The 9,842-nt window shown below is 35.3% G+C and overlaps 1 protein-coding gene and 1 pseudogene across 1 annotated transcript; one reads left to right on the top strand and one right to left on the bottom strand.

Annotated features, from left to right (window-relative positions):
- The first annotated feature begins 1,123 nt into the window (after window positions 1–1,123).
- Window positions 1,124–2,432, top strand: LOC125823466 (U-box domain-containing protein 40-like; annotated as a pseudogene).
- Window positions 2,433–3,233: 801 nt separating this feature from the next.
- On the bottom strand, window positions 3,234–4,542 carry LOC125823465 (chitin-binding lectin 1-like). The gene is made up of 3 exons (XM_049502845.1): window positions 4,495–4,542; window positions 3,832–4,057; window positions 3,234–3,313 (listed from the first exon to the last, which is right to left on the bottom strand). The coding sequence occupies exons 1-3, from the start codon at window positions 4,540–4,542 to the stop codon at window positions 3,234–3,236; spliced, it is 354 nt and encodes a 117-aa protein (XP_049358802.1).
- Between the last annotated feature and the right edge of the window lie 5,300 nt (window positions 4,543–9,842).

Here is a 9,842-nt window from a genome sequence, read left to right as displayed (position 1 = left end):
ATTTAATATCACAAATTTATCTGTAGTTTAAGAAAATTGATTTACTACATTATCTTAAATTTAGTCACTTAATTTAATTTTTTTTTGCCTAAAAAACAAGTTCTCTAATATGCTTCAAAGAAGTAAGATCAATAAGTAAAGAACACATTATTTTATGTGGAAAACATATGACTCAAAATGTGTAAAAAACACGACTTGTATTCTATATATTTAACTCTAATTTCACGAAATCCCTGACCTTCAACAGTTTAAAATTACAAACTATATAACCTAAGAAATTAACTCTAATTCCTAAACGTCAATAATCAACCAGATCCTCGAACCTACTTCAAGTTATGAATTAAGATTACAACTCTTACAAACCCTAGGAATTTATTTTAATTCCTAAACTTCAGCATAAATCTCCCAAGGTATGTGTTCCCAAGTCTTCAAGTTATCCCAATTTGAAGACAACACTCCTAATTTAGTTAATAAATTATTAAATTAAGATTACATCAACGTTACAACTCAAAGATAAAATCCTAATACATAAATTATGTTATAAGACTAGGTCCTTCAATATTCTGGAATGTAAGTGCACACGTATTCTAAACGACATTGCTTCTATTTAAGCACAATTCATTATAGAGTTGTTCTTTACTTCAATCATATAATTCTTAATTAATATTATGTCAAATGTAATAAAATTTCTTTTAATCGTCTGACTTAAATATGTTATGTGAAAAGTAAAAATTAACGTATTGCTAAAAGTGAAGAGGGATCAATTCTTTTTAAAACAAATTAAAAGAAAGTCATTCTTTTTTAAATGAGGACGTATTAAAGTTAAAGGGTGAAGAAATAAGAATTGAAATTATTAGTTGTATCATGTATGATTAACAACATGACTCATCACCTTAATCAAGAAGTCTCGAGTCCGAGTCTCCTTGGTACAAATTCGAGTATGGAGTTTGAGTAATTCGCATATGAAGTCTTTTTTGTTAGGGAGCATTTTACTCTTAATGTGGTACTTTACGTCAGACTACAAGCTAATTCAGATTTAGTCGAACTACAAGGTGGTTGCCGGACATTTTTTTTTTCTCCCTTCACGCATATTACCTAACAGAAAATTTCTTCTGCAACAACAATGGGGACTGACAAGCAAAGATGGAGAATCTCCTTCCACAAATCTCCACCTATTCCTATCGAATTCATCTATCCAATTTCTGGGTCTCTCTCATGGCTGACCCTATGATTGTCTCTTCTGGTCATACCTTCGAACGTAACTGTGTTCTTGCCTGCAAATCCCTTTGGTGTTACACCCATCTTGCTTGATGCTTCTCTGCCCAATTTCTCTACTATCATCCCTAATAGAGCCCTTAAATCTACCATTATCAATTGGTACTCTTCTTCACATATCCACCCTCCTCAACCCATTGATTTCATCTCTGCTCAAAATCTCGTCCGTACATTAATGGCTACCCAAAACCACAAAAGTTTCGTCAACAGATCCATAGTAATGGTAATTCTGATGTCATGAATCGATTTATTGAGTCTGTGACACAGTTGAATCGTGACGTATCTACGAGTTCTGAAGAGTCTGGGGATGGTCCCTTACCCCTACCCACTCTCTCCGTTCTGATTCAGAACGGACTCGACATGATTCTGCATTAGCTCTGTTTCACCTTTCTATGGTTCAGAGTAACTGCGCTAAGTTGGTTAAACTTGGTGCGGTTCAGTCACTGTTAAGCATGGCGAGAACCGGTCCTAAGACGGGTCGAATTCTGTTAATACTGTGTAACATGGCAGGTAGTTTAGAGGGTAGAGGAGTTATGCTTGATAGGGGTGCAGTGGAGTGTTTCCTAGGTATGTTGAGAAGGGGGGAAGAGTTTGATACAGAGTCGATTCGCGAGAGTTGTGTTAGTGTATTATATGGATTAAGTCATGGTGGACTTAGGTTTAAAGGGTTGGGAAAGGAGGCTGTTGCAGAGGACTTGTTGATGACAACACTTGAGGAAATGACAAGTGAACGGGCGAAGAATAAGGTCAAGAGGATATTAGAGGTGTTGAGGGAGAAAGATGAAGAGGAAATGGAAGTTGACTGGAGGTGTTGCTTAATTCTGATGAGTCGATTTACGTCTGTCTTGTTTGTTAATTGTGCTTGATGTTGACTCAATCAGTTATCACTGGTGTGGAAGTTTGGAAGTACAATGCTGTTCTCTCTTTGTTAGTTTCTTGAATGGTCTGTAATAGGACGTATATTTACTGCTAACTGGAGGCAAAATGAACAGACTTTCGCGAATGTTAACCTTCACTCATCTTGGTGTCTCGACAATGAAAGAAAGAAAGAAAGAAAAGCAAAGCAAAGCATTCCCACGGAGATGCTGAATTTATTGGTGTTTGTTGCTAGAAATCTAAAGCCACACGGAGATGCTGAATTTTTGCTACTTCTATAGAGGATTTGCATTTGTTAGATGAAAAAGGCATGGGGACAAACACAATCTGAGCACCCATAATTTCGAAATGGCCAATTCAAGTGCCCGTAATGGAATTTGCAAAAACAAATGAGATTTAAGTGTGTTTGGTACAGAGGATAACAATTTCCATGGAAAATAAATTGGTTTTACTTATATTTTTTTTTATTGTTTGGTAAGTAGGCAATTTTTTTTATTTCAAGAACATTGCTATGTAATCTTGCAAAAAATATTATAGGTGTAGGACTTGGGAGAGTGTCAGTGGTTGTGGCCTTCGGGGTGGGATGGTCAAGACTCAAGAGGTAGGGGTTGGGGGCGTTAGGTGGATGAGAGGACACAATAAAAACATAAAACGTGAACTTGTTTTTCCTACTTTCATTAAGAAAGTTATTTTTCTCATTTTTAAGTAACTTATTTTTCTAGAAAAAATATTTTACAAAAATTGTCAAACCAAACATGAAAAAATAAGAAATATAATATATTTTCCTCAATACCAAACAACCCTAGTACTGTGATTCCACTCATTCAGAATGCAAATCACATAAATGCTTTTAAGCAAATGAAACAAGACTTATGCTCCAGATAAATTTCTAATAAGAACATAAATACTGTAAGAATAACATGAGAATAGTTCCCTTCCATTACTTAAAAGAACGTGCAGACACACACATACAAAATAATAAATTACACTTAATGATATGGTTTAATCTCAAACAGTTGGAGAAAAAAATGATATCTACGGATGTAGCGTAGATAGACAGTTCCCTACTGTATGAACCATTTTCATGGGCACTTGAGTCTGCCTCCGCGAGTGGCCATATTAGCATAGCATTTGCCACATTTCTCTCTGTTTCCATATTGGCCTGGTGGAACACATTTGCATCTTAAACAGCAAGTAGTGCACGCTCTTAGGCATACATTTTTCCTTGAATGCAATTTGCATCTCACCGAGCATAGGGGAATGCAATCTACAAATCGTTGTTTTAGATAAATTATGAATTTGACATATAGTAGATCTTTGGTCTCATTCTCGATCTTGACATATACCATATAACACCAATAAGTTGATTGGGAATCTCCCTATCAACCCTAGAAACCATACATGCTTCTTTTGATGCACGCAGTTTAAAAAAAACTTGTAAATCAAGGTATAGATTCCCGTCTTTCCTTTTTTTCAATTTCGTGTTTTTTATTGGAAGAAGTAAGACTGATACTATTGTCCATTTTCATTGCATAAGGCGTCCGTCATATTTCTTTTTTAATTCTCGATAGAAATTCAAAATTATCTAAATACTAGATACAAGAAACGGGAGATAAATAGATCAGGTAAAAATAAAAGATTGAACTTATTAAAAGTACTATTGGTATAAGTGTGTTATACCTGCTGTCGTCTTTGGTGGTGAAACGGGGGGAGTAGGGAGTGGTGGTGATGGTGGAGGTGGCGGTAGCTTGACTGCCGGAGGTGGGGATGGTAACTTAACTGGTGGTGGAGGAGGTGGGGTGATCAATCGGATGGGTGGTGGGTATGGAGTTGTTGGTGGCATGGGGACCGGAGGTGTTGGAGAGGATACATTGACGGGTGGGAAAGCACCAGGAGCAGCTCCGTTCTGTCAAGAAACAGAAAAAAAAGGAAGAAAAAAGTTCAATGAGTTAGCATACGTTGGTGAACTATTCTTGGGTACATATGAAAGAATCTTAGCAACTCATAAATATAAGTTGTTTACACTAGATAAAAGTTGTTTATCGTAATAACAATTGATCAGTTAATTTCTGAGATGATCACTCAACTAATAGTTATTATTTTAGAAAGTGATTTTCTAAGACAACAACAATTAACTCTAAGAATGCTACAATATAGAACTTCATTTGATTAGGAACAAACTAATGTAAATGCTCATTATGCTAGCATGTATAACGAAAAGTGTCCGATAAAATTCATATTTTATGTGATTAACTTAACTTAATATAAGCATACTAAAGGCAAAGATCTAAAATGTATGATTCATTGTAGTTGAGAAACGAACAAGTGAGCAAAAAGACATACAGTAGAAGCAATGAGAAGGAAAAAGGCAAAGAAAAGTAGTGGCGCCATTGTTGGAGAAGAAGATTTAGAACTAGCTAGTTGATGAAAGATTGATGACAGAAAGAATAGCTATTTATAGGAGTAAGACACTATATTTTTATTTACCGAACCCTGAGTAAAGATTCTGAATATAATCCACCACTGTATAGGATGCTAACGAGAAGCTAGCTAGTCACGGCTCCAACTATGAATTTGCGGGTCTACATATAGTATCATGATGTAAGTGCTTTCAGGTTGAAATTATATGTTCAAAATTTAAATTTGAGAAAATGCATAAGTACCCCCTCAGCCTATGCCCAAAATCCCTGAGACACACCTAACCTTTACTAAGGTTCTATTACCCCCGAACTTATTTTATATATAATTTTCTACCCCTTTTCGGCCTACGTGGCACTATCTTGTGGGCCCAGCGCGTGTTGACAATTTTTTCAAGGATAGTGCCACGTAGGCCGAAAAGGGGTAGAAAATTATATATAAAATAAGTTGGGGAGGGGGGGGGGGTGGGTAATAGGACCTTAGTAAAGGTTAGGTGTGTCTCATGGATTTTGGGCATAGCTTGGGGGATTTTGATAGAGAAATATATTTTCTTTTAAAAAAACAAATGAGTTTGTTACTTTTTTTTTTTTTTTAGTGTTTATATTATTTAATAGTATATATATGTAATATTTCTAGCAAAACACTATAAGATAAGATAGAGTAAGGAGTGGAAGTTCGGATTTTGGGGGGGGGGGGGGGGGTAGTGTACATATTATGCTTCCGCCTGTATCTACTTATAACCTTCTACCTTAATATGCAAAATAATCCTCGATTGTGAGTTCGAGTCACCATGAAAGCTCTTGGGTGGAGGGTTAATATATATATATATATATATCAATGCATGTGCACATGAAAGTTAGATGGATATATGTTTCATCCGTCTCAATTTATCTCATGTTTCTCTTTTATACCTGCCTTAAAAAAATAGCATAATTAAGGAGGATTTTGACAATCATACCTTAAGTTATAATTTTTCTTTCTTGAATAGTTATTCAATTATATTGTGTCATCATCTCTAATGAACGTGCGTATAATTTTAAGAATAATTACTATTAAAAATTAAATGAAGAAAAACAATAACATTTTTTTAATTTGAGATAACTACTTTTAGAAATCACGATACATTTGTATTAATTAATGGTAGGATATTGATGGTGCTGGTCCAGTTAGTTGCCACTTGCCAACTTGGTTGTTGCATGATGGTATGGGCTAGACATTGATGAATTGGTGGTAGATATGCTAAATCTGAGTGTTATTATACAAATACACATCCCCAAGCAACCAGGCAACAGGACTGATAAAACTAATATATTATATCTATTTCACATCTTAGTGTGTGCTTCATTTTTTTATTTACCTCTGCACGAGGTCTGTCGTTTCACACTAGATACGTTTTCTGCCTTTCCAAACCACATGTTTTCTTTTCTTGATTTATGAGCTGTTACCCCTCCTTGGTCGTCATGTTTTGTGGATAATTTAATATTTATAATATCATTTAAGAATACAATAACAATGATAATATATTTAATGATATTTTATTAGTGGAATCTGAGAAGGATAAATTGTATGCAGTCATGTAGATCTTCTCGTAAAGGTAGAGAGGTGAAACTAAGTGGAGGTCCGACCGACTGAAGTTGAAGAATCAGCGGGTGAGTTGTGATTAGGGGTGAAATGTCACTCACGCTAGGCTATTTCTGAAAGACCCTCGACTCAAATATTGCAAATCTAAGTACAAAGAGGAAGAAAATAATGTAGAAATCATAGCAACTAAACAATGCAAAACCTACAAGAAAGGAACATAAGCCTTATGGATCCACTAAAAAGCCTTCTTGAGGGTGGAGAGTAGTCGCCCAAAATTCAGTACAATCCTATCTACGTTAGCGGCGTAGGTTATGTGGTTTGCGTTGTCTTAACTCTTACCAAAATCGGTACTCAATACTACTCTCAAAATATATGAAATATTGTTCATTAAATAATACTCACTAGGTTGAGTTAATACTCAAAAAATCCTCTTTAAGGGTAACTGATCTTTACTTTAACTGATTGAAATGCTTCTGAAAACTATTTATGTTTTTATTGGAATAATGCTTTTTTTCTTGATGCAAAATAATATATTTGGGACCATTAATGTTCCCTTAAAACTCTTCTCAAATGATGCTTTAAAAGTATGCTTGGACTCACTTTAAATTTCAAAATCAATGCATGAAATAATTACACAAAAAGTTTTAACAAAATCTCATCAACTAGGGTTCATGTGATGATATAAGTATGAACAACAACTCAAGGGTCTCAATACATAAAGTATCATAATTTCATAATTAAGCAATTAGAACTCGGAATAATAAGAACACAAACCAAATTCAGAATTTCATTATGGGACTTTGGGTAGAATTCTAGATTTAACTCTTTACTGACTGAATTTATATGTAGGGCGTGAGGGCGAACTTAGTCCACCACTATGAATAGTCTTACATATCTGGAAGAACAAAGTTTTTAAAGAAACTTGAAGAATATGCTTGAAAACCCTAGCTTCTGCCTTGCTTAGAATGGCTTTTGAGTTTGAGCGAGTTAAGAGTGTAGAAACTAAATCTTGAGCATGAAAACCCTTTTAGGATATGCGTAATGTCATGGATTAGACTTAGAAAAAGTGAGAAAATACAAAAGAAACCCCAATTAAAAAGCTTTCGAAAACCTTCCACGAGGCCATCTATGATTGATGGTTTGATCTATGGACCATAGATCCCATCTGTGGAAGTCAGACATAAATTTGAGTTTCAGAACTTTACTCTACCAACCCAAAATAGGGCCCATCGATGCTTCTACGTACGACCCGTAACTAGGTACGTAAGATTCAGACCCAAAAATGACTTTCAGGACTTTTTCCAGGAGCGAACAGTATAGGTCGTACTTCAATCTACTACCCATATACAAGGTTCATAGGTCACTGACTCAGAAAACTCTATTGTGGTAGTCTCTGATGAAATTGTCATACGTGTTTACTCCGAACTCTAAAATAGGCCAAATTGGTGGAGTTGGAAAGAAGACTTGTAGAAATTTAATGTGATAGGTCATGGGCCACCTAACTCATTATATGATGAGAGATATGGTCATTTGAATTGATCCTTGCATGAACTAATGCAAAAAACGTAGTCGGTAGGAAGGTTTTAAACTCAATTAAGTACTAGAGGTCTCTTATAACCCTAAACCACTTCCCATACAATTACCAGACATAATAATGACCCTTAACATATAAGCACAAGTAGGACATCACCTAGTTCAAGTTTATATACTTACGACGTCTTATTCAGATTCTAACAATAGAGTTGGGCAGTATTACACGATGAATCCAACATTGACCATACGAACTTAGCCGGTAGGAAGGTTTTGAACTAAACTAAGTACTAGAGGTCTCTTATGAACACATACCTTTTGATATGATAAACTATCCCCCACAACAACCTCAAAATACTACTACTACTAAAGCGATAAAAATCGAGTCCTCTGAAAGCAAGGAGACCTCACCAAAAGCTAATGAGTTGATGATGCGATCTCCACGAATCATCAGTTGATGATCCTGAATGCCTCTATCTTCATTATAAAATAAACAACACCGAATGACGTCAGTACATGAAATATATAGTATGTAATAAAAATGAAGGAAACAAATAACTGAATAGAAAGACTGAAAATAACTCAACCAAAGTAAATTATGAGCATGAAGTAAAATCAGTTAAGCTTCATAAAAAACTCAATGATAGAAAATACTGAAATACATATATAAATATACTTTACTTTCTTGAGGAGTTTCTCTAACCATTACTATGAGTCTCGTGATAATATAACGTTTCACACACGTTGCTAGAATTATCTTATATTTTGCCGGAGTGTAGAACACAACTCAACTTATGAATCTACTGAAAAGCCTTCTTGAGGGTGGAGAGGAGTTGTCCCAAATTTTTGTATGATCCTATCTACGCTGGTGGCGTAGGTTATGAGGTTTGAGTTGTCTTAACTCTTACCCAAATTGGTGCCTAATACTACTCCCAAAATATATGAAATAATGATCATTAAATAATACTTACCGAGTTGAGTAAATACTCAAAATGCCCTTGATTAACGTTTCAAGCACATCTCATCCAATTCTAGGTGCAACCGATCGTTAAGCAATATAAAACCCAACGAAGAGTTGGGGTCGAACCCACAGGGAGCGATACGTGTTAAAATTCAGTTATGAAGTATAAATGTGGGCTAACTAGTTAGGAATAGAAATTATTGAAAAAGACATGTAAACAAGTCTAAAGGGGTGACAACGAATGTCAGATAGGGGATTTTGGTTTGCAATTATCAGCTACAACACAAACAAAACAAGAGAAAAGAACAATATAAAGAGGAATTCTCGGGATGTGATTGATTATAGGCAAATTTCTCTATATGGGTAATTGAAACTACTAATAAATAACTACATATCAGTGGGTAGGCTAGACTATGAGTGGAATAGTTTTCTCTCGAACAACTACCACGCTTCAAGTGATTTCTTTCGAACATCAACAAGCTTAGCAAATAAGAACAACCCACAACCTTAATACATCCTCTCTCGAGAAAGATGGGTAGGATTGGGTTTAGGATTCACTCTTTTGAGCTGAACCCATATCAACCCAATACCTACAAACCATTAATCAAGAGCTTTTGTCCCAAAACATCTCTCTTAAGCAAGCTAAGAACTCTAAGTTAGAATTGCATTTGCAACTACAATTCATAGATTAGAACATAGCTAATGATTAAACCCACTTCAATATAGAATTTTAATAAGTAATTAACAATACCCATAAGCTAATTCAATCCATAATCACATAATCACACCCCAAGAATTGGGGTTTTAGCCACACACCATAAAAATAGAGAATCGGTTACCAAATACATTCGCCATGATCTGGGTAAATGTTCCCAAGTCTTTACAATGGTCCAAATTGAAGAAATGTAGAAACCCACTTGAATCCTTAAAATTAAGCTTAGAAATCCTCAAAGTCTACAATAAGAACTACAAACTAAGAGAAAACTTTAACTCTAGAATGGGAACTGCAATATCTGGAGAGAACTCCTCAAAATTCCTTTTAAAATTTAATTTATAGTTTCCCAAAATTTATCTTGAAAGTCCAGTCGACGGTTTAAGTCGGGCTTCACCGAGTGGTTCTGCGATCCGCCCTTTGCTCCTTTCCATCACCATTTTACATTGGTCATCAGCCTCCAGGTCCTGTAACTTTAGGCAATCAAAC

Source organism: Solanum verrucosum, unplaced genomic scaffold (genome assembly GCF_900185275.1).
Source record: "Solanum verrucosum unplaced genomic scaffold, falcon-dt-bn FXZP01000012.1, whole genome shotgun sequence".
Lineage (NCBI taxonomy): Eukaryota > Viridiplantae > Streptophyta > Magnoliopsida > Solanales > Solanaceae > Solanum > Solanum verrucosum.
The sequence above is the reverse complement of the archived record's forward strand: the minus strand, read 5'-3'. Positions and strand labels throughout refer to the sequence as shown.

Coding starts and splice junctions, on each gene's coding strand:
- LOC125823465 (XM_049502845.1), bottom strand. CDS start 4,542: ATGGCGCCACTACTTTTCTTTGCCTTTTTCCTTCTCATTGCTTCTACT. Junction 4,058..4,494: donor TCCTTCTCATTGCTTCTACT/GTATGTCTTTTT, acceptor GTTTCTTGACAG/AACGGAGCTGCTCCTGGTGC. Junction 3,314..3,831: donor ACCACCAAAGACGACAGCAG/GTATAACACACT, acceptor GTGTTCCACCAG/GCCAATATGGAAACAGAGAG.